The sequence below is a fragment of the Heterodontus francisci genome, chromosome 19 (assembly GCF_036365525.1).
Source record: "Heterodontus francisci isolate sHetFra1 chromosome 19, sHetFra1.hap1, whole genome shotgun sequence".
In the NCBI taxonomy this organism is placed as follows: Eukaryota; Metazoa; Chordata; class Chondrichthyes; order Heterodontiformes; family Heterodontidae; genus Heterodontus; species Heterodontus francisci.
In genome coordinates, this window is record NC_090389.1 from 85,900,068 (window position 1) to 85,925,719 (window position 25,652).

At 43.8% G+C, this 25,652-nt stretch overlaps 1 protein-coding gene across 4 annotated transcripts in view; it reads left to right on the forward strand.

Annotated features, from left to right (window-relative positions):
* The first annotated feature begins 452 nt into the window (after positions 1-452).
* Positions 453-25,652, forward strand: part of podxl2 (podocalyxin-like 2) — a 109,788-nt gene continuing 84,588 nt past the window's right edge. For 3 of the 4 annotated variants that reach the window (XM_068052147.1, XM_068052150.1, XM_068052151.1), the window contains exon 1: positions 453-953. In XM_068052147.1, coding sequence (XP_067908248.1) covers positions 920-953 — 34 coding nt within the window. In that variant the 5' untranslated portion in view covers positions 453-919. The remainder of the gene's footprint in view (positions 954-25,652) is intronic. The other variant, XM_068052148.1, reaches the window with a different exon arrangement.

The following is a 25,652-nucleotide window of genomic DNA, read 5'->3' on the forward strand; positions in this document are numbered from 1 at the left end:
TGTGAAAGGGAAAATTTTTCAGGGCTTTTGGGAGAAAGGCAGAGGAGTGGGACGAATTGGATAGTTCTTTCAAATAGGCAGCACAGGCAGGAGGGGCCGACTGACCTCGTTCTGTGCCTGTCCAAGTTGTGTGAGTGTTGTAGCCAAGGTTACTGATTTAGAATCTCTGAATTAAGTCAAATACTGTGTCTATTACATGGGGAGGATTTTGACTTTGGGACGTTCTATTAAATGCTGTTAAAGCTCCCCTATGTACGAATGAAACTTTTGTTTATGTCGGGGGTGGCGGGCGGGGAGGTGAAACGAGGCACAAATGAGACAACTTTGTAAAATTATTGCTTGGCACGAAGGCAGTCCTATCCCACATTTTGTTTATCACGGCCGTGGAAGGCGGAGCTTAGGACCCAGAAGCGAATAGAATTTGACCGTGGAGGACAGACACTGCGCAATCATCAGTGGAATTATTCCGCTTTTCTGTCTCCAAATCCCAGGGATCAGCAATTCTACAGAAGCCTGCAAACTCACCGTGGACGGGGGCAGAACAGGACAACTTATTTGCAATAGTTTTTTTTTTCAGTAGCAAACAGGGAGAGGAGAAGGGCAGGGAAGGGTGGAAGAGAAAAAAGATGCATTTGTGAATGTAATTACATCTAAGTTTCATTCATCTTGTCTGCAAGGGCTGCAGTTGCCCTGGAGATACCTGAAGGACTGCGTTTGTAATTGATTGAAATATATTTTCATGACCAGTAATTTTATGCATTTGATCTCCCGGGCAAGGGCGAGGGTACCAGACTGTCGGTGGCTGCTGTTTAACCCGTTGCCTAAATAGATCTTGGCATCAGGAAGCTTCCCAGAGAAATCCATTAAGCTGCAGGAAGGGAAAGCCAGAGGAAAAATTCATCCTCTCTCCATTACTACCATGAAGCTCACACAGTATCTCCTTTGTGCATTGGGTAAGTGAGTTTCTTTCTGGAAGGGAGGGAGATTGGAGTTTTATTTTTAAACAACAAAAAGTTCACAGGTCTGGTGGAAGAAAATTATTAGGGGTCTGTAAAATATTGCTAAGAATTATTTAATTAAAGATAATTTACCTGTTCCATGGTTAAAACCTCAGGAGATGGTGTATGGGATTAATTCGCTGATTTATGAATGAAAGGACTTGCATTTATATAGTGCCTTTTAACAACTTCAGGATGTCCCAAAGTGCTTCACAGCCAATGAAGTACTTTTTGAGGTGTAGCCACTTTTCTAATGTAAGAAATGCAGCAGTCTATTTGCACACAGCAAGCTCCCACAGACAGCAATGTGATAACTGTTTTAGTGATGTTGGTTGAGGGATAAATATTGGCCCAGGACACTAGAGAGTGGGAAGGACACCCCTGCTGTTCTTGAAAATAATGCTATGCGATCTTTTATGTCCATCTGAGAGAGCCGGGAGGGCCTCAGTTTAATGCTTAATCCACAAGACAGCACAGTTCTCCCTCAGTGCTGCACTAGTGTCAACTGAGATAATGCACGCAAGTATGATGGAGTGGGACTTAAACCCACAACCTTCTTACTCAAAGGCAAGAGTGCTACCTACTGAGCCACAGCTAACGGCTAAAAGGTGTTTCATTTTACAGAAAATTTTGAATTTATATGGTGAAATAAAGTTGTGGAGATAATCAGTAAGACATGTGAAATACTTTTTTTTTGTTATTTAATTTATTTGTGGAGCCCGGCCACTTTAATTGTGACAGGTTCAGTACGAACAGCTTTACTTGCTAAGTCTTGTCACGGGGTGCAGGTTGTTACCGCGATTTCCTAGATGGTGAACTGCCCATTTCAGTTGTGCTGCCGTGAGCCACAGCCACAGGCACAGGCAGGGTTAGAAATAAACCCACAGGGGATGTTAAACCTGTACGTCTTGTAGTCAAATAGAGAGCTGTCGCTGACATAGGGAATTGAGATAGAGTGAACCTTCCAAACACATTCTCTCACTGGAGAGCACGAGGAGAGGGAACAGCATTGAATGTCCAGCTGTCTCAATATCCTATACAGCCAGGCTGACCTTGGAGAAAAAGGAAGACTTGCATTTATAGAATGCCTTTCATGACCATTGGGCATCCAAAAGCGCTTTACTGCTACTAAAATACTTTTTGAAGTGTAGTCACTGTTGTAATGGAGACAGTGTGGCAGCCATTTTGCACATAGCAAGATCCCGCAAGCAGCAATTTAACCAGGTAGTCTATTTTTCAGTGATGGAGGGATAAATATTGGCCAGGACACCAGGGATAACTGCTCTTCCTCAAAATAGTGCCATGGGATCTTTCATGTCCATCTGAGAGATCAGTTTAACATTGCATTCAAAAGACAGCACCTCCTGCAGTGCAGCAGTCCCTCAGTACTGCAGTAGCATGTCAGCCTGGATTTTTGGTTATGTTCTGGAGTGAACCTGCAACCTTCTGATTCAGAGGCAAGAGTGCTACCCACTGAGCCATGGCTGACACAGCTAGGGATACTTGTAGGGAAGACTGAAGGTGAATGGTGTGGGCAGTCTGTCAAGGACGATGTTATACATAATAAATATTTTTTTATTTGCCATGTTATACATAGCAGTCTGTCAAATTATTGTGGGGTACCAGTTAACACTCTCACTAGTGAGTCAGAAGTCTACGGGTTCAAGTCCTACCCCAGAGACTTGAATATATAATCCAGCCTAACACTCCCAGTGTAACACTGAGTGAGTGCGCGCTATCTGGTACTGTCTTTGGATGAGACATTAAACTCTGCCCCATCTCCCGCTTTAGATGGATGCAAAAGATTCAGTTATTTGAAGAAGAGCATGGGATATTAATTGCATAACCTTGCCAGTTGAAATTTAATGCAGAGAAATGTCAAGTGATACATTTTCGTCGGAAGAATGAGGACGCAATATGAACTAAATGGTACAGTTTTAAAGGGGGTGCAGGGACAGAGAGTGTACATAGACAAATCTTTCAAGGTGGCGGGACAAGTTGAGAAGGCTGTTAAAAGGCATATGGGATCCTTGGATTTATTAATAGAGGAATAGAGTATAAAAGTAAGGAAGTTATGCTAAACCTTTTATAAAATACAGGTTAGGCCTCAGCTGGAGTAATGTGTCCAATTCTGGGCACCACACTTAAGGCCTTGAAGAGGGTATAGAAGAGATTTACCGGGATGATACCAGGGACGAGGGACTTCAGTTATGTGGAGAGATTGGAGAAGCTGGGGTTGTTCTCCTTACAGCAGGGAAGGTTAAGAGGAGATTTGATAGAGGTGTTCAAAATCGTGAATGGAGTAAATAAGGACAAACTGTTTCCAGTGGCAGAAGCATCAGTAATCAAAGGATACAGATTTAAGGTGATTGGCAAAAGTACCAGAGGTGACATGAGGAAACATACTTTTCCATAGTGAGTTGCGTTGGAATGTGCTACCTGAAAGGGCGGTAGAAGCAGATTCGATAGTAACTTGCGAACAAGAATTGGATAAATACTTTGTTACGACCGGGTGAGAAAGGTGTCTAGGGGTCTTTTACTGGTCTTATTGTAGCAGGGTTTAATTTTAAACATGCTGTGTTTTGAGTTCCCCCTTTGGTGAATCCTCTTTTTTTATCCGTTTGTGGGATGTGAGTGTTGCTGGTTAGGCCAGCATTTATTGCCCTTTTGTGGCTTGCTAGGCCATTTCAGATGGCATTTAAGAGTCAGCAACCACATGTAGGCGAGACCAGGTAAGGACAGCAAATTTCCTTCCCTAAAGGACATTAGTGAACCAGATGGGTTTTTACAACAATTGACTGGTTTCATGGTCACCATTAGATTAGCTTTTACTTCCAGATTTATTAATTGAATTCAAATTTCACCATCTGCCGTGGTGGGACTTGAATCCATGTCCCCAGTGCATTAGCCTGGGCTCTGGATTACCACTATGACCACTATGCCACCGCCTCCCCGATTTCCAGTTATAAGGTAAAGAACTGAGCATAAAACAGGCTTTCTTAGGTTTAAAGAAGAAAAGTGAAATTTATTAAATCTTAAACTTAAACTCTAATACGATGCGCCCACGTTAGCATGCACACATGATACACACATGCAGATAGGGACAGAAAAGAGCAAAGGAAAAATAAAATGGAGAGGTTTGAGGCAGTCTCTGAAGAGGGTTTTTTACTGTGCTCCGAGCTCGCTGTAGGGCCCTTGATTGTAGGTAGTCTTGCTTTTCTTTGGGGCTCAGTATTCTTCTTAAACCTTGTTCACTGTAAGAGACTTTTCTCTCTTGGGATTCATGTGTCTTCAGTGGTTTCCAAAGCTGGTGAGAGCGAGATGAGAGCAGACAGGAGAGAGGTGTTCAGTCCAGGAGAAAACAGTTTTCTGATTTCAAGTTCCTTGTTGGAAGTTCAAATTCAAAAAAAAACAGCCAACTAGTCATGTGACAAAACTGGTCTGACCACTTCTTCTGTGTATTGGGGAAGCAAGGACTGGGTCTCTTGTTCCAACACTCTATTACTATGCAAATGTCTTTCCAGTCAGGGGCTTGCAATTTTAAGTTTTAATGTTCATGTGGTGAAATAATGTGTGCCTCAGTCTTGGCAGGTGGGGGCCTGACACCTCCTCACCCAGGGGAATGAAATGCGATTTTAAAAAAAAATGGTGCATTTCATTACAGGGTTTGAGAGAAATATAAGATACAGAAAGAAAATCCATGCATTTCTCTCATTCATTTCCATTCATTCACCAATCTTAAAGCTATTTAAAATGGTCTTTTCTGGACGCCAGGGCTCTTTAATTTCCCCTTTTTTTCTCAGGAAAGTTAGTAATGGGCAGGTCTATCCTGAACACTCTGAGTCATGCAAAGACTTTTGATTTCAGGGGATGGGTGGTTCCCTTTTCCTCTAACTGTGGGGGAGGATTCTTTGTTAATCTCCCTTTGTTCTCTGGGACACTCCTACCTGCAGGTATTCATGCAGACTTGACTGCACACTCCTGTGACACTTCAACTAGGTGAGGCATCACCCTCACAGTTTCTGTGCCCCCTTGAGGTCTCTCTTTGTCTCTGCAGTTTCCTTTAAATGTTGTTAGCAACTCTGTTGGGGTGCTTCTCTGGTCTGCATTTACATAGGAAGATGTGGGGTCTATCTTTTCACATTTTTTGGGGTTGGTTGACTGGACAGTAGGGGTCTTCATCCAGGATTCTTCCCAGACTTCCTTTAACCTGCCCTCTTGGTCACTTTTTTCCCATCTCTTTCTAGACTTTTGTCAGCTGTGTGCCTGCTTGTTCCCTTTTGTTCTCGGCGGGGGTCCCTTACAGTTCACCAGCCGTCTGCTGCAGGGTCCTCCTAATAGGGGTGCAGGTTTCACTGTAGGTTAGGGTTTCCCCTCAACCTGGTCCATGTGGCAACTCCTGCAGTACTCCGCCACATCTTTCTGGAGTTTTGGCCAGTCAAACTGCTGTCTTATGTGGACTTTGGTCTTTCGTATGCCGGCATGTACAGCCACTGTAGTCTCGTGGGCCCTTCTGAATATTTCTCTCCGGTACCTCTGTGGCACCACTACTGTCCACTCCTTGCTCTCAGGTCTGTGAAGAGAACTGCATTTCCTCATCACTACCTCATTCTTTAAATAATAACAATCAGGGACTCCCTGTGCTTCACTTTCAGACTGGGCAGCCTGTGCTAACTCTGTCAATACTGGGTTGGCTCACTAAGCTTCACCTGGGGAAAATCCATTTAATTAATTCCCTGGGTCTCCTAACTTTCCAAAGAGAATCTCGGACAGGCAGACCTCATGGTCATTTGCCTGCAGTGCCAATGCAGTCTCCTCTGCGGGAGCTGGTTTGGTCATGGCCTGATCCACTACACATTCAGGGACTCTGCAGGGGACCGTCTCCTGCCACTGCCCTGTCACTCTGACCTCCTGCGGTCTTTCTTTCACTACTGAGGGGGGGCTGCCACCTTCACCCCGCCAGATCATTACCTAGGAGCAGGTCAACCCCGTCCAAAGGCAAACTAGGGACAATCCGTACAGTCGCCAGTCCCAAAACTAGGTCATACTCCAGGTACAGGTACAGGCATACGCTGCCCTCCAATACCATTCACCACCATTCTGGTGTTCACTGCACTCTCTGGGGGAAAGATCAGGCCTTTCCCAGTAAAAGGGATCTGGTGGCCCCTATGTCCCAGAGAATTACTATGGGCTTGCTTGCCCCACTCGAGGGGTATGGGGTTACTTTCCCTTCAGACACAAAGCCCTGATAACCTTCAGGAATCCTATTAATATTTCCTGCACTAGCCGTAGTAAGCTTCCTGGGTTGCACTCTTCCTGCAGTTAAAGCCACAGCTTGTTCTGTGCTTTCCATCAGGGTCCCATCTTCACTGAGAGGGTGTGTCCTGATTAACCCTACCAGTTTTCCCTTTAGTTTCCAGCAGTCAGCTTTTAAATGCCCTGCTTTATTACAATGGAAGCACACAGGTCTCTGGGTCTCACTCTTGCTCACAGCACCTTGCTTTTTGGCTGGAGGAGGGCCCCCTGTATCGCTTGCTTTCCTTTCTCTTCCAGGACTGCCTGGGCGGAGATCACCTCCCACCCTTTGTCCTTTTCGGATTTGTGGGGGTGATTAGGAAAGGTTCTTCCCTGGGAAACCAACATAAATTAAAGCAAACTCATCGGTCAAGCTCTCTGAACCTGCTGCTCCTCTACATGGGTCTTTATTGAGAATGGGAGAGAGTTTTTAAATTCCTTTAACAGGATTACTTCTCTGAGAGTCTTCTAGCTGAGCTTTATTTTAAGAGCCCTCAGCCACTGGTCAAAAGCTAGCTGTTTACTTCTTTCAAACTCCAGATAAGTTTGATTGGCTTGCTTTTTGAGGGTTCTAAACTTTTGGCAATAGGCTTCAGGTACTAATTCATATGCCCCGAGGATAGCATTTTTGGTCAGTTCATAATTTGGTGAACTCTCATCTGGCAACAAGGAATAAACCTCATGGGCTTTTCCGATTAGTTTGCTTTGCAATTAGAGAGACCAAGTCTCAGCTGACCATTTTAGCTGTCTTGCCAGTTTCTCAAAAGACACAAAAAATGCTTCCACATCTTCCTCATTGAATTTTGGAATTAATTCAGTGAGTTTTAGCAATCTTGTACCCAGCCCTGAATTATGCTCCTCCATATTAACCATGCCTTCACTGGGGTTACTCTGTCGCCCCCCAGTTAACTCAAGCCGCTTCAACTCTCTTTCTTCGCATTCTTTCCGGAATATTCTTTTTCTCTCTCTCTCTCTCTCCTCTCACTCGTTCCTTCTCCTGTCTTGCTTTCTCTGTCTCCTGCTTTTCATTTTCTTCACATACCTTTTAGAAGGCTCTCTCTTTCTCTTTCCTCAAATGCAAGTTTCCTTTGTTCCAGTTGTATCTTTGCTAACACTACCCTGTCGGATTTTGCTTCTAGCCCCGTTTCTGTTTCTTCAGATTCAAGGGAAAAATGGTTGGTCACTAGCCTTAGGAGTTCAGACATCCTCGCCTTGCCATGTACAGTGATCCCACACTACTCAACCATTTTCCTCAACTCCTCCATAGACACTGCTTTTAAACTTATCCCAAGTTACTTCACCCTGGCTTGCTGTGTGCAAAAGTGGCTTCCATGTTTCTTATATTACAACAGTGACTACACTTCCAAAGGTACTTCATTGGAAGTGCTTGAGGGTCTGACATCCCTGAAAGTGGATAAATCGCCAGGACTGAATGGATTGCATCCCAGGTTGTTAAAGGAAGCCAGGGAGGAAAAAGCGGATGCGCTGAGGATCATCTTCAAATCCTCACTAGTTACAGATGAGGTACCAGATAATTGGAGGTCTGCAAATGCTGTACCATTGTTTAAAAAGGGTGCGAGGGATAAGCCAGGTAATTATAGGCCAGTCAATCTGATCTTGGTGGTGGGTAAATTGTTAGAATCTATTCTGTGGGACAGGATAAATTGCCACTTAGAAAGGCATGAATTAATCAGGGATAGTCAGCATGGATTTGTTAGGGGAAGGTCATGTCTTACTAACTTGATTGAGTTTTTTGAGGAAGTGACAAGGAGGATTGATGAGGGTAGTGCAGTGGATGTGGTTTACATGGATTTTAATAAGGCATTTGACAAGGTCCCACATGGCAGACTGGTCAGTAAAATGAAAGCCCAAGGGATACAGGGGAATGTGGCAGGTTGGATCCAAAATTGGCTCAGTGACAGGAAACAAAAGGTAGTAGTTGATGGATGTTTTTGTGAATGGAAAGCTGTTTCCAGTGGTGTTCCACAGGGCTCAGTGTTGGGTCCCTTGCTGTTTGTGGTACATGTTAATGATTTGGACTTAAATGTGGGAGGCATGATTGGGAAATTTGCTGATGACACCAAAATTGGCCGTGTAGTTGATAGTGAAGAAGAAAACTGTAGACTCCAGAATGATATCAATGGTTTGGTTGAGTGGGCGGAAAAGTGGCAAATGGAATTCAATCCAGAGAAGTGTGAGGTATTGCATTTGGGGAAGGCAAATAAAGTGAGGGAATACACAATAAACGGGAGGATATTGAGAGGGGTAGAAGAAGTGAGAGACCTTGGAGTACATGTCCACAGGACCCTGAAAGTGGCAGGACAGGTGGATAGAATGGTGAAGAAGGCATATGGAATGTTTTCCTTTAATGGCCGAGGTTTAGTTTTAGTTTAGTTTAGAGATATAGCACTGAAACAGGCCCTTTGGCCCACCGAGTCTGTGCCGACCATCAACCACCCATTTATACTAGTCCTACACTAATTCCATACCCCTGCCACATCCCCACCTGTCCCTATACTTCCCTACCACCTACCTATACTAGGGGCAATTGCTAATGGCCAATTTACCTATCAACCTGCAAGTCTTTGGCATGTGGGAGGAAACCGGAGCACCCGGAGGAAACCCACACAGACACAGGGAGAACTTGCAAACTCCACACAGGCAGGACCCAGGATTGAACCCGGGTCGCTGGAGCTGTGAGGCTGCGGTGCTAACCACTGCGCCACAAAAGCAGGGATGTGGTGCTGGAACTGTATAAAACGCTGGTTAAGCCACAGCTGGAGTATTGCGTGCAGTTCTGGTCACCACATTACAGAAAGGACATAATTGCTCTGGAGAGAGTACAGAGGAGATTTACAAGAATGTTGCCAGGGCTTGAAGGTTGCAGCTATGAGAAAAGATTGGCTAGGATGGGTTGTTTTCCCTGGAACTGAGGAGGCTGAGGGGTGACTTGATTGAGGTGTACAAAATTATGAGGGGCCTTGATAGAGTGGACATGAAGGACCTGTTTCCCCGGCGGGGAGGTCAGCTACCGGGGACACAGATTTAAGGTGATTGGTAGAAGGATTAGAGGGGACATGAGGGGAAACATTTTCACCCAGAGGGTTGTGGGTTTCTAGAATTCACCGCCAGGAATGGTGGTGGAGGCAGAAACCCTCAATTCTTTTAAACGGTACCTGGACATGTACCTGAAGTGCTGTAACCTATGGGGCTATGGACCAGGTGCTGGAAGGTGGAATTAGTTTGGGTGGATAGTTTATTTGGCCAGCGCAGACATGATGGGCAGAATGGCCTCCTTTTGTGCTGTATTTTTTCTATGGTTCAATATGGGTTATCTGGGCAATTATCACATTGATGTGTTTGGAAGCTTGCTGTACGCAAAATTGGCTGCCATGTTTCTTATATTACAACAGTGACTACACTTGAGGGTCTGACATCCCTGAAAGTGGACAAATCGCCAGGAGCGGATGAATTGCTTCATTGGCTATAAGAAGCTTTGGGACCTACTGAGGTTGTGAAAGGGGCTACACAAATGCAAGCTCTTACTTTCCCTAGTTTCTCTGGATTTGAGAATAAGTACAGATAGAGGTGGTTAAATATTGTTGTGGAACTTGTTAAGCTTCTGGCAAATGTCATGTGGGAGGTGGCAAGTGGAATGTAAGATTGGAATGGTGTACTTGAGATTGGCTTTCAATTCCTAATTTTTTTTTAGTTACTTAATTGAATTTAAATTCCACTAGCTGGGATGGTAGGATTTGAACTTGTGTCCCTAGGACAATTAGCCCGGGCCTCTGGATTACTAGTGCAGTGACATTACCACTACATCACCATCTCCCCTTCTCTTGTCCAACATGCAGACTGAGTTTCAAATCTGGGACTTGTTAACATTTTATATACAATGCAAACAAAATATCATAGCAGAATCAAAATAATTGAAGACAATTATATCAGTTTAATGAACTTCACTTATTGTAGATAAATGTTAAACATGGATTCTTACAGTGAGTATAGGTAATAACTGGGTTTAGCAATTCCTGTTAAGCAAAATATCAAAGATAATTATAATCAAAGATAAAAATTATATGGATTGTGCTTGATACATCTAAATTAATATTAATTGGAGCCTTGCATCACCACAGCCCTTTATAATTCTGAGTACTGTCAACTTCATTTAAACTTGACTTAAGGTCTGAGGCTGCACTTGTACTGCAGGAGGTGCAGGTTTTCGGGTGGGGTGTTGAAATCCTGGAACTTATTTTACATCTCTTGCCTAAGTGCACCCGAATTTCACAGTACTGTTTACATAAGTGTCAAGGAGAATCTGTGTTTAATGCAGTGCAGTGTAATTGCAACAGAACTAACCATGGGGTCTAACTAACCATGAGGTGTAACTAATTGTGCAGTATAATGAACAGTGCAATAAGTTTACCATTCAGTTTAACAAGGTTTTTGCTATGACAGCAAAGCCATGCAGCGTAAATAAGCGTAAGATAAAACAAAACTTGTAGTATATCTGAAATATAAAAGGGAAATTGTGGAAATACTCAGCAGGTCTGGCAGCATCTATGGAGAGAGAAGGAGAGTTAATGTTTCAGGTCTGTGACCTTTCTTCAGAACTGGAAAAAGTTAGAGATATACCAGGTTTTAAGTAAGAAGCAGGGAAAGTGGGGAGGGGAAAAAAAACAAAAGAGAAAGTCTGTGATAGCATAGAAGGCAGGAGAGATTAAATAACAAAAGGGATGATGGTGCAAGGCGAAAGGAGATAGTAATTTAGATTTAGAGATACAACACTGAAACAGGCCCTTCGGCCCACCGAGTCTGTGCCGACCATCAACCACCCATTTATACTAATCCTACACTAATCCCATATTCCTACCCCATCTTCACCTGTCCCTATACTCCCCTACCACCTACCTATACTAGGGGCAATTTATAATGGCCAATTTACCTATCATCCTGCAAGTCTTTTGGCATGTGGGAGGAAACCGGAGGAAACCCACACAGACACAGGGAGAACGTGCAAACTCCACACAGGCAGTACCCAGAATTGAACCCGGGTCACTGGAGCTGTGAGGCTGCGGTGCTAACCACTGCGCCACTGTGCCACCCATACGCCACTGTGCCGCCCAAGTACAAGTAACAAAACAGAAGGTGGGTGCAGGGAGGTGTAAATGGCATGTTTAGTTATACGGTGCCATTAGTTATATCAAAACATTAGCAGAGAGGTCAATGACGAGGAGGCATAGATTTAAAGTGATTGGTAGAAAAATTAGAGGGGAAATGAGAAAAAATGTTTTCACCCAGAGGGTGGTGGGGCTCTGGAACTCACTACCTGAAAGGGTAGTTGAGGCAGAAGCCCTCAACTCATTCAACAGGAGTCTGGATATGCACCTCAAGTGCCGTAATCTGCAGGGCTACGGACCAAATGCTGGAAGGTGGGATTAGAATGGGTGGATTGTTTATCAGCCGACACAGACTCGATGAGCCAAGTGGAATCTTTCTGTAGTGGAATCTTTCTGTGCCTTAAACATTCTATGATTCTATGAAAAGCTCGCTATACCAAATACTATATGTTCAGTTATACTGCACAATATAATGGCATTAGCAGAACCATGTGTGGTGTAACAACAGAGCAATATAACTAAAAACAAGCAAAAAGAAAGAACTTGCATTTATATGGGAAGGGGGAAGAGGAGCAGAGCATTAGTCATTGGGGACTCCATAGTTAGGGGAACAGATAGGAGGTTCTGTGGGAACGAGAGAGACTCACGGTTGGTGTGTTGCCTCCCAGGTGCCAGGGTTCGTGATGTCTCGGATCGTGTTTTTGGGATCCTTAAGGGGGAGGGGGAGCAGCCCCAAGTCGAGGTCCACATAGGCACCAACGACATAGGTAGGAAGAGAGATGGGGATTTAAGACAGAAATTCAGGGAGCTAGGGTGGAAACTTAGCGCGAGAACAAACAGAGTTGTTATCTCTGGGTTGTTGCCCGTGCCACGTGATAGCGAAGCGAGGAATAGGGAGAGAGAGGAGTTGAACACGTGGCTGCAGGGATGGTGTAGGAGGGAGGGTTTTGGTTTCCTGGATAATTGGGGATCTTTCTGGGGTAGATGGGACCTCTACAAACAGGATGGTCTTCACCTGAACCGGAGGGGTACCAATATCCTGGGGGGGAGATTTGCTAGTACTCTTCGGGGGGGTTTAAACTAATTCAGCAGGGGAATGGGAACCTAAGTTGTAGTGCCAGTGTACAGGATGTTGAGAGTAGTGAGGTCAGGGATAAAGTTACAAGGACGCAAGAGGGCACTGGCAAGCAAGAACCTGGTTTAAAGTGTGTCTACTTCAACGCCAGGAGCATCCGGAATAAGGTGGGTGAGCTTGCAGCATGGGTTGGTACCTGGGATCTCGATGTAGTGGCCATTTCGGAGACATGGGTAGAGCAGGGGCAGGAATGGATGTTGCAGGTTCCGGGATTTAGATGTTTCAGTAAGAACAGAGAAGATGGTAAAAGAGGGGGGGGTGTGGCATTGTTAATCAAGGAGAGTATTACAGCGACAGAAAGGACATTTGAGGACTCGTCTACTGAGGTAGTATGGGCCGAGGTTAGAAACAGGAGAGGAGAGGTCACCCTGTTGGGAGTCTTTTATAGACCTCCGAATAGTTCCAGAGATGTAGAGGAAAGGATAGCGAAGATGATTCTCGACAGGGGCGAGAGTAACAGGGTAGTTGTTATGGGGGACTTTAACTTTCCAAATATTGACTGGAAATACTATAGTTCGAGTACTTTAGGTGGGTCAGTTTTTGTCCAGTGTGTGCAGGAGGGTTTTCTGACACAGTATGTAGACAGGCCAACCAGGGGCGATGCCACATTGGATTTGGTACTGGGTAATGAACCCGGCCAGGTGTTAGATTTAGATGTAGGTGAGCACTTTGGTGATAGTGATCACAATTCGATTAGGTTTACCTTAGCGATGGGCAGGGACAGGTATATACCGCAGGGCAAGAATTATAGCTGGGGGAAAGGTGATTTAGAGCTTTGGATCAGAAATTGGCTAGCTGAAAGAAGACAGAGGGTGGTGATTGATGGCAAATGTTCATCCTGGAGTTTAGTTACTAGTGGTGTGCCGCAAGGATCTGTTTTGGGGCCACTGCTGTTTGTCATTTTTATAAATGACCTGGAAGAGGGTGTAGAAGGGTGAGTTAGTAAATTTGCGGATGACACGAAGGTCGGTGGAGTTGTGGATAGTGCCGAAGGATGTTGTAGGGTACAGAGGGACATAGATAGGCTGCAGAGCTGGGCTGAGAGATGGCAAATGGAGTTTAATGCGGAAAAGTGTGAGGTGATTCACTTTGGAAGGAGTAACAGAAATGCAGAGTACTGGGCTAATGGGAAGATTCTTGGTAGTGTAGATGATCAGAGAGATCTTGGTGTCCAGGTACATAACCTGGGTAGCAACCTTCAGGGATTTAATAGGGCTGTTAAGAAGGCATATGATGTGTTAGCTTTTATTAGTAGGGGGATCGAGTTTCGGAGCCACGAGGTCATGCTGCAGCTGTACAAAACTCTGGTGAGACCGCACCTGGAGTATTGCGTGCAGTTCTGGTCACCGCATTATAGGAAGGATGTGGAAGCTTTGGAAAGGGTGCAGAGGAGATTTACTAGGATGTTGCCTGGTATGGAGGGAAGGTCTTACGAGGAAAGGCTGAGGGACTTGAGGTTGTTTTCGTTGGAGAGAAGGAGGAGGAGAGGTGACTTAATAGAGACATATAAGATAATCAGAGGGTTAGATAGGGTGGATAGTGAGAGTCTTTTTCTTCGGATGGTGATGGCAAACACAAGGGGACATAGCTTTAAGTTGAGGGGTGGTAGATATAGGACAGATGTTAGAGGTAGTTTCTTTACTCAGAGAGTAGTAGGGACGTGGAACGCCCTTCCTGCAGCAGTAGTAGACTCGCCAACTTTAAGGGCATTTAAGTGGTCATTGGATAGACAAATGGATGAAAATGGAATAGTGTAGGTCAGATGGTTTCACAGGTCGGCGCAACATCGAGGGCCGAAGGGCCTGTACTGCGCTGTAATATTCTAATTCTAAAATATAGCACCTTTCCCGACTTCAGCATATCCCAAAGAACTTTACAGCCAATTAAGTACTTTTTGAAGTTTAGTCGCTGTTGTAATGTAGGAAACACAGCAGCCAATTTTCACACAGCAAGATCCTTCAAGCAACAATGTGATAATGACCAGATCATCTGTTTTAGTGACATTGGTTGAGGGATAAATGCTGGCCTGGTCACCTGAGGGAACTCTCCTGCTCTTCTTGTAATTTACTTGATCGGCTACAACAACAACAAGTTATATTTATGTAATGCCTTTAATGTCATAAAACATCCCAAGGCGCTTAAATGTGATTTACTGATTGCTCCTTTCTGGACTGAGTGCTGTAGTAATGTTTTTTCACTGCCGGATTTCTTTCCTTTTCTCCCCTCCTGAAGGGCACAGTTTGCAGTCATTGATTTCTGTCTCTCTCTCTTTCTCTCTTTCTTTCTTACTCTTTCTCTTTGTCTCTCTCTCTCACTCACTCACTCACTCACACACACACACACTTCTATAGCCTTCTCTGTCATAACCCTTCTCTCATGGGATTTTTGGAGTTTCCTTTCATATTCCAACCAATCTCCTACATGCTTATCACCAACAGCTTACATGTAACTGTGCCTTTAACATAGAAAAACATTCCGAGTTGCTTCACAAAGGCTTAAGGAAAATGGACACCTGGTCAAGGAAAGAAAGTTTAGGAGGAGGGACCAAAAGTTTTCTCCAATCGGTGGATTTTATTGAGGGTGTAAAGGAGAGGCAGTAGGTGGAGGGGTAGAGAGGAAATTTAAAGAGTGGATCCTAATTGGCTAATGGTGGTGTGAGAATAGTGGGGGGATGCACAAGAGGCTGGAATCAGAGGAATAGAGAGTTTGGGTATGGGGACAGTGCTTGTAGGACTGGAGGTGGTTACAGAGGTAGGGAAGGAGGGATTTGAAGAGGTGGGAATTGGGAGCCATTGTAAGTCAATGTGATCTGGAGCGGTCGGCAAATGTGACTTGGTGTGGCAAAGCATGTGGGCAGTGGAGTTTTGGCTGAGCTGAAGTTTATGGAGGGAAGAGGATGGTCAAAAGAGCATTGGAGTAATTGAATCCAGATTGAGGAAGGCTTCAGCAGCAGGTGCGCTGTGGCGGGACGGACACTGATGATGTTGTAGGTGGTCTTTGTACTGGAGAGGTCAGAAGGTCAACCTGGCACCAAATAAGATGCCAAAGTTCAGAACAGTCTAGCTCAGCCTGAGAGAAAGTGAATGGAGTTGGTGGCAAGGCTATGGAATTTGTGTTGGGAGTTGAAGTTGATGTCTTTGGTCTTCCTAATGTTTAATTGGAGGAAGCCGAGGATTATCCAAGACTGGTTGTTCGACAAGAAGGCTGATATCTGCACTATGTTGAAATTGAGACCAGTCACAGAGTCATTCTTTCCCAAGGACCTTCAAACTATAAATATGCTTCACCCCCTTGGTTGTCCCATTCTCCTACAATCTACAGAATTTTAAAATCCAAGCTTTGTGTCACCTAATCCCCTTTACTCTTTACAAACTTGGTGGCATTCTGCGCCATGGGCCTTAGCCCTTCACCCAGATTTGTCAAAAATTAAGTTAATAGAAGCAAGAGCATTCAAATACTCACAGGGCACAGTGTGCAGCGCATTCCATTGCTCCTTCTACATGGAAGTAATGACCATTCTCAATACTAACTAGCAAATCTGTGCTAATAAGCTTGATATGGGATTGGCAGGATATTCCATAGCTGGAGGGAACTGGAAGGCAAAGGAACAGCGGGATCTGTCTCTGGAACTTACATCAAAGCCTGGCAAATGGGGATATCCATGCAACAGTGTAAATGTTTTGTCCCTATTTGAATTTTGATATTCCTTCACAAGACATTAGGACTTTGTGTCGACATTTTAAGCAGGCAGCAGCACTGAAAGTAAGAAGTAGACCTGTGCTGTCATCACATCTACTTTAGGCTCTGCATTATATTTTCTTCTGACCTCAACGCCTCTCCATTATATATCATTGCCATATTACCAGCATGGTACCAGGGATGAGGGACTTTTGTTATGCGGAGAGACTAGAGAAACTTGGACTGTTCTTGCAACAACAATTCCCCTTATAGAGTGCCATTAATGTAGTAAAACATCCCAAGGAGCTTCACAGAAGCATTACCAGACACCGAGCATTGGTCAAAGGGATAGGCAGAAATGTGTAGGGATGGAATTCCAGAGTTTAGGGCCTAGGCAGCTGAAGGTGTGACCACCAATGGTGAAACAATTAAAATTGGGGATGCTCAAGAGGTCAGAATTAGAGGAGCGCAGATATCTCGGCTGATTGTGGGGTTGGAGAAGATTACGGAGATAGAGAGGAGTGAGGCAATGGAAGGATTTAAAAACAAGGATAAGAATTTTAAACTCAAGGTGTCGCTTGACTGAGAGCCAATGCAGGTCAGCAAGCACAGGGGTGATAGGGGAACGGGACTTGGTGTGAGTAAGGACATGGGCAGAAGAGTTTTGGATGACCTCAATTTTACCAAGGGTGGAAGATGGGAGGCTGGTCAGGAGAGTGTTGGAATAGTCAAGTCTCGAGGTAACAAAGGAATAGTTGAGGGCTTCAGCAGCAGACAAGCTGAGGTAGTGCTGAAGATGGATGATGTTACGGAGGTGGAAGTAGATGGTCTTGGTGATGGTGCAGATATATGGTCAGAAGCTCATCTTGGGGTCACTAAGGTTGTCGGTGGCTAGAGGGCGGAGTTTGTGGCGCAGATCCAAGACAATGGCTTCGATCTCGCCAACCTTTAGTTGGAGGACATGTTGTTCTGCTCGCCCAGTACATAGATTTCGGACAAGCAGTCTGATAAATCAAAGATAATGGAAGGGTCGAGGGAGGTGATGGTGAGGTAGAGCTGGGTGTCATCATTCCACCCGCATCATCAGGATTGTGCTTTGAGGAGCAGCAGATAGATGAGAAATAGGAAGTTGAGGAGGCAGGGGTAGAAATACGTGAAAAGGAAACATTCGCCAATATTTATCTCTCAACCAGCACCAATTTAAAAAAAGATTATCTATTGCTTGTGGGAGCTTGCTGTGCGCAAATTGGCTGACGTGTTTCTTACATTACAACTGTAACTGCACGTCAGTGACTGTAAAGTTTTTTGAGATGCCTGTAGCTGTACAAGGCATTATATAAATTCAAATCTTTCTCTGTGGGTTTGAGGATAAGCACAGATAGGGCTGTTCAAATACAGTTGTGGAACATAAAGTTTGTTAAGGTCCTGGGATGCAGGGAATGTTTTGTGAAAGAAAGGTTAGAAGTGTATGGTGTAGAATGCAAAGTTGGATCGTAGTTCTTGATTTTTGAACAACATATTCCTACACTAGAACAGTGACCAGGGAGCATATTCTAAACATTAGAGTCAGGCCTTTCAAGTGAAAGGTGGTAGAAGTTTGGAACTCTCTCTTCTGCAAATGACAATTGATGCTAGATCAATTGTTAAATTTAAATCTGAGATTGATAGATTTTTGTTACCAAAGATATTAAGGGATATGGGGCAAAGGCAGGCATGTGGAGTTAGGTCGCTGATCAGCCATGATCTCATTGAATAGGGAACAGGCTTGAAAGGCTACTCCTGTTCTTGTATTCCTATGTTCCTACTGTAATTCAAAAAACTCCAACAGACTTTGGGACATTCCTAGTGCCATGAAAGGGGTTCAATAAATACAAGTCTTTTTTTAATAACTAAGAATCATAGAATCATGGATTGGTGCCGCACAGACAGAGGCCTTTCGGCCCATCACATCTGTACCAGCTCTTTCAAAAAGCAATCCAGTTTGTCCCACCCGCCCCTGCTCTTTCCTCTGCAATCTTTTCTCCTTCAAGTATTTATCCAATTCCCTTTTGAATCTGTACTCGCCACTCAGATCAGGCAGTGCTTTCAGATCTTAACCACTCATTGTTTTTGCCAATCGCCTTAAACCTGTGCCCTCTGGTTATCAGCCCTTCAGCTATTGGAAACAGTTTCTCTTTATTCACTCTGTCTAAACCCTTCATGATTTGAAACACAAATTTAAACACACTGGGCAGTGTGTTGTCTGGGAAGGTAGGGGAGTGTGGCGATGCCTACAGCTTCAGCAGTGTATTAACCAAAGAGGCTGGGTTTTACTGTAATGAAAACAGAAAGTGCTGGAAATACTCAGCAGGTTTTGCAGCATCTATGGAGAGAGAGGCAGAGTTTAACATTTCAGGTCAGTGACCCTTCTTCAGAACTGGCAGATATAAGAAATGTAAAAGATTTTAAGTAAATAAAGCGGGGGTGGGGCAAGAGATAACAAAAGAGAAGGTATTGATAGGACAAGGTCACAGAATAGCTGACCAGAATGTCATGGAGCAAGGGCAAACAGGGTTTTACTGTAATTGCTTCAGTAAAATTATCAGGACTCTGGTTATTAATTTAGTTCCTGTAGCAGTCAGGGTCGAGGCTAATTTGGAGACTCTTGTGTTGCAGCCAGATCCTCTGATGCTCTGCAGTGGAATCATTGATGAATTTTAAGTTGCATTACCTAGGAAACGGAATTTTTTGACAGTTTGATGTTTTGTCAACTGGTCAAAAGTGTTATCAGTAAAAGTGACCATGAAGCTGTCGGATTGTCATTAAAAACCCAGCTGGGTTCACTGCTTTCGTTACCCACTCTGGGCCTATATGTGACTCCAGCGACACACCGCAGTCATTGACTCTTAACTGCCCTTTGAAGTGGCCTAGTAAGCCCCTCAGTCGTACCAAGACCGCCACAAAGAATAACAAGAATATAACTGAATGGGTCACTTGGCTGCAACCTAGGCATCGAATTAGGACATAATGTTATCTGGCCATTATCTCATTGCTGTTGTGGGATGTTGCTGTGCGTGAACCATCTGCCACATTTCCTGACTTTGCAACAGTACTTCAAAAAGTACTTCGTTGGTGGTAAAGCATTTTGGGACGTCCTGAGGTTGTGAAAGGGATGATAAAAAATGCAAGTCTTTTTAGTCAGCATCAAGTGGTGCATTTACCCACTGAGTCATCGGGGAAGCAAAATATTATTATCTTCGCCCTCCTGAAAAATTAATTCAAATAGTAGATCATTTGTTTCTAATTTGAGTAATTTAACAGAAGTCCACTTTGCTGTGTAGCGTCTTGCTGCTTTCACCAAGAACCTTCCAGAAGAGCAGAGGAGAGGGGGTAGTGATGAGTGCCATCAATCCATTATGCACAGGCTGCAGGCTCAAATACTGCAGTCATTGATGTTTGTCATGCACTTAGCTGCCACTGGTTGTCAAGAAAACGTGTGACGGGTCAGATCGGAGCAGGAGAGCATTATTGGAAGCTGGAATGACTCCATTGACCGGCGCTTAATGACTGGTTTGCTGACAGGAGCAATATTGTGCCAAGGAGGTGGAATGTGATTACTCCGATCCAAAGTTACAATCGTCTGAGCAAAATAATAGGTCAAAAATTGAGTAGCTGCTTTTATCCTCTCCTCTCACCAGCTTTCTCTCCCCTTTCCTCCTGTTACTTCATAGGCTGTAAAGCACTTTGAGGCACACTGTGATTGTGAAAGATGCTATATAAATGCAAATTCTTTCTCTCTCTCACACTCCCTCTCCTTTTCTTTCTTTCCGTCTTTTCCTTTCTCTTTCTCTCCTGCTCACTTTCTTTTTCTCTCTCTCTCTCCTGCTCTTTCTTTCTCACTCTTTCTCTCTCTCTCACTCTCACTGTCACTTTTCCTTTCTCTTTCCCTTCTGCCCTCTCTTCTTACTTTCTCTTTCTGTCCCTCTCTCTCCGTCTCTCTTTGGACTCACTTTTTCTCTACGAAAGTCACTGATTCTAGCTGGGGTCTGGGTCCACGGGAACCCTGGTCAAGGGGCACTGAGGCTACCTGACCCCTCATTGAGCTCCGCTAGCTCTGCACGGAACGAAGAGCGAATCTGGGATGTTGCTGGTCCGTGTGCCTGAATTCTGCCCCGTTTGATGTAATTTCTTGAGACATCTGGGGAATGTGATAGCTTTTTAAAAATTTTAAAACCAGAATAAGTGACTAACGTCCAACAGATAGAAATGCAGTTTCCAGAAAAGCCGATTAAAAGCCGCCTGTTCTGCTGTTGAACACCGGAGTGCTTCGTAACTTTGAGCTTGCACTGATTCTGAGACACTTTCCCCAACAGGACAGGGAGACAGTGAGAAGTATAGACTGCATTGGGAACTTGTCACGGAGAAGAATGTGATGGTGCGTGAGAATATTTCAGTTCTTCTCCACCCCTTGTCAGAGAGGTTAGTGGGTGATCTCAAACTCACCCTTTGTGGCATTATCTCACCTCTCAACATAACCAGGAAACAGGGAAGAAGCAATGGATTGTGTCCCCCTTTGATGGGATAGAGAAAGATGAGGGTCCATCTGCCAGTGAACAATACACAGTCCTATCACATCAATGGGTTCCATTCAGAGAGTGAGTTGTGGCGAAGCTGAGAGATGGCAAAAGTGTTGCTCTCCACTGCTGCCATAGATGTGATGTTTCTAACACAATCTGGAACAAAAGAGGAAAACCCAAACTGGGATTCGGGAACTGTTTCTTTGGATTGGAAAATTGCACACATCACTCTGCTATTTAAAAAAGTTGAGAAAGGGAAACCAGGGAGTTATTGACCAGTCGGCCTAACATCTATTGTCGGGAAATTGCTAGTCCATAATTAAGGATCGGGTGGTCAAACATCTTGAACATTTTCAGCTGATCAGAGAGAGCCACTTGGATCTGTAAAAGGTAGGTCATAGCTGGTGAATCTACGAACAGCTTATCAGAAAAGCATAGCAATAATTATGGGGGATTTTAACCTACATTTAAACTGCAAAAATCAGAGGGACAGAGGTAACCTAGATGAGGAGTATATAGAAGGGTCCGAAGAAGGGTCACTGACCCGAAACGTTAACTCTGCTTCTCTTTCCACAGATGCTGCCAGACCTGCTGAGTGATTCCAGCATTTCTTGTTTTTGTTTCAGATTTCCAGCATCCGCAGTATTTTGCTTTTATTATATGAGGAGTACATAGAATGTTTTCGGGATCATTTCTTGGATCAAATATGTTTTGGAGCCAATCAGAGAGCAGGCTATACTAGACCTGGTATTGTGCAACGAGATAGGAATAATTAATGACCTCATAGTTAAGGCGCCCCTTGGTAGCAGCGATCATAATATGATTGAATTTTACATTCTGTTTGAGGAAGAGAAGAGTGGGTTCAAGACTAGTATTTTAAACTTAAATAAGTGCAATTATGAGGGCATGAAAGCAGAGCTAGCTAAAGTGAACTGGCGAATCAGGTTAAGGGATAGGTCAATAGAGATGCAGAAGCAGACATTTAAGGGGATATTTCAGAATACACAGAATAGATACATTTCAACGAGAAAGAAAAATTCCAAGGGTGGGACCCACCATCCGGGGTTAACTAAAACAGTTAAAAATAGTACCAAAAAACGATAATTGTGCAAAGATGGGAGGTAGGTCAGAAGATTGGACAGAATATAAAAAAACAGCAAAGAAGGACTAAAAAATTGTTAAGGAAGGTAAAATTAGAGTACGAGAGAAAGCTAGCTAGAAATATAAAGACAGATAGTAAGAGTTTCTATAGATATTTTAAAAAGAAGAGTTAACAAAGAGAGCGTTGGTCCTATAAAAAGTGAGTCTTGGGAATTAATAATGGACAATAAGGAGATGGCAAATGAATTGAACAGATATTTTGCATCAGTCTTCACTATTGAGGATACAAGTAACATCTCAGTATCAGCTGTAAGTCAGTGAATGGAAGGGAGAAAATTACAATCACCAGGGAAGTGGTACTGAACAAATTGTTGGAGCTGCGGCTGACAAGTCCCCGGGTCCTGATGGACTTCATCCTAGAGTGTTAAAAGAAGTGGCTAATGAGATAGTTGATGCGTTAGTTTTAATTTTCCAAAATTCACTAGATTCGAGGAAGGTTCCTTTAGATTGGAAAATAGTGAATGTAACTTCTTTATTCAAAAAGGGATGGAGACAGAAAGCAGGAAACTACAGGCCAGTTAGCTTAACATCTGTCTGAGGGAAAATGTGAGAAGCATTTAGAAAAATTCAAGGTAATCAGGCAGAGTCAACATGGTTTTGTGAAAAAGAAATCATGTTTATCCAATTTATTGGAGATCTTTGAGGGAGTTACACGTGCTTTGGATAAAGGGGAACCGGTGGATGTATTGTACTTAGATTTCCAGAAGGCATTTGATAAGGTGCCACATCAAAGGTTATTGCAGAAAATAAAAGCTCATGGTGTAGGGGGTAACATATTGGCATGGTTAGAAGATTGATTAGCTAACAGGAAACAGAGTAGTCATAAATGGGTCATTTTCTGGTTGGCAAGATGTAACGAGTGGTGTTCCAGAGGGATCTGTGCTGGGGCCTCAGCTTTTTACAATTTATATAAATGACTTAGATGAAGGGACCGAAGGTATGGTTGCTAAATTTGCTGATGACACAAAGATAGGTAGGAAAGTAACTTGTGAAGAGGACATAAGGAGGCTACAAAGCGATATAGATAGGTTAAGTGAGTGGGCAAAGATCTGGCAAATGGAGTATAATGTGGAAAAGCGTGAAATTGTCCACTTTGTCAGGTAGATTAAAAAAGAAGCACATTATCTAAATGGTGAGAGATTGCAGAGCTCTGAGATGCAGAGGGATCTGGTTGTCCTAGTGCATGAATCACAAAAGGTTAGTATGCAGGTACAGCACGTAATTAGAGAAGCTAATAGAATGTTATCGTTTATCGCGAGGGGAATTGAATATAAAAGTAGGGAGGTTATGCTTCAGCTATACAGGGCATTGGTGAGACCACATCTGGAGTACTGTGTACAGTAATGGTCTCCTTATTTAAAAAAGCATTTAAATGCTTTGGAGGCAGTACAGCGAAGTTTTATTAGACTACAACTGGAATGGGTGGGCTGTCTTACAAGGAAAGATTGGACAGTCTAGGCTTGTATCCACTGGAATTTAAAAGAGTAAGAGGTGACTTGATTGAAACATATAAGATCCTGAGAGGTCTTGACAGGGTGGATGTGGAAAGGATGTTTCCCCTTGTGGGAGAATCTAGAACTAGGGGTCACTGTTTAAAAATAAGGGGTTGCCCATTTAAGTCAGAGATGAGGAGAAATTTTTTCTCTCAGAGGGTCATGAGTCTTTAGAATTCTCTTCCTCAAAAGGCAGTGGAAGCAGAGTCTTTGAATATTTTTAAGGCAGAGGTAGATAGATTCTTGATAAACAGGGGGGTGGAAGGTTATCACAGTTAGGTGGAAATGTGGTTCAGTTCAGCCATGAACTTATTGAATGGCGGAGCAGGCTCGAGGGGTGGAGTGGCCTTCTCCTGCTCCTAATTCATATGTTCATATATTCATACGAACTGGAGCAGGCGTAGGCTATTTGGCCCCTCGAACCTGTTCTGCCATTCTACAAGATCATAGCTGATCTGTTTGTGGACCCCCAAAACCCTTTGACTGCCTTGTACATCAAGAATCTGTCTACCTCTGCCTTAAAAACATACAGTAACCCTGCCTCCTCTGCTCTCCAGGGAAGAGAGTTCCACAGACGCAGACCCACTGAGAGGAAAAACTTCTCCTCATCTCTGTCTTAAATGGGAGACGCCTTATTTTTAAACTGTGCCCCCTAGTTTTAGTCTCTCCCACAAGGGAAAACATCCTTTCCACATCCACCCTGTCAAGTCCCCTTAGGATCTTATTATGTTTCAATAAGATCATCCTTCCAAACTCCAATGAATACAGACCCAACCTATCCAACCTTTCCTCAGAAGATAACCAATCTGACTGAGCTTTTTGAAGCGGTCACTAAAGTAGTGTAGAGGGGAATGTCTGTGGATGTTATTTGTCTGGACCTGCAGAATGCATTTGATAAAGTCCCTCATAAAAGACTGTTAGCTAAAGTTGAAGCTCATGAAATTGAAGGTAAATTATTGACCTGGTTAGGAAATTGGCTGAGCAGAAGGAGACAGGAAGTGGAGATAATGGGCAGGTACTCTAATTGGCAGGATGTTACTGCCGAATTGTGTCCCACAAGGATCTGTGTTGGGGCCTTATTGTATTCATTAATGACTTAGATGATGGGATAGAAAGCCATATATCCAAATTTTCCACTGCCACAAAGATAGGCGGTATTGTAAGCATATATGAAGAGATTTTGATAAATTAAATGAATGGTCAAACTGTAGCAAATGGATTTCAATATAGGCAAATGTGAGGTCATGCACTTTGAACCTGAAAAGGATAAAACAGGTACTTTCAAAGTGGGGAAAAGCTAAAAATGCTGGAGGTCCAAAGAGACTTAGGAATCCAGGTACACAGATCATTAAAATTCCATGAACAGGTATAGAAAATAATCAAAGAGGCCAAACGAATGCTGGACTTTATATCTCAAGGACTAGAATACAAAGGGGTAGAAGCCATGCTTCAGCTACACAAAGCCCTGGTTGGACCACATCTGTAGTACTTTGAGAGGTTCTGGGCACCACACCTTAGGAAGGATATATTTGCCTTGGAGGGAGTGTAGCGTAGATATACTGGAATGATAAATGGACTCCAAGGGTTAAGTTACGAGGAGAGATTACACAAACTAGGGCTGTATTCCTTAGAATTTAGAAGGTTAGGTGGTAATTGGATCAAAATGTTCAAACTATTAAGGGGAACAGATGGAGATAATCTATTTCCACTAGTTGGGGAATCTACACAAATGACTACTGGCAACACCTGTGCAGTCATATTCAGCTGGCCTCCGACACCGGAAACATCAGAGGAATGTATAATGGCATTAAGAGAGCTTTTGGGTCAACCATCAAGAAGATCGCCCCCCTCAAATCTAAATCAGGGGACACAATCACTGACCAACACAAGCAAATGGACCGCTGGGTTGAGCACTACCTAGAACTGTACTCCAGGAAAAATGTTGTCACTGAGACTGCCCTCAATGCAGCCCAGTCTCTGCCAGTCATGGATGAGCTGGACGTACAGCCAACAAAATTGGAACTCAGTGATGCTATTGATTCTCTAGCCAGCGGAAAAGCCCCTGGGAAGGACAGCATTACCCCTGAAATAATCAAGAGTGCCAAGCCTGCTATACTTTCAGCACTCTACAAACTGCTTTGCCTGTGCTGGGGCGAGGGAGCAGTACCACAGGACATGCGCGATGTCAATATCATCACCCTCTATAAGAACAA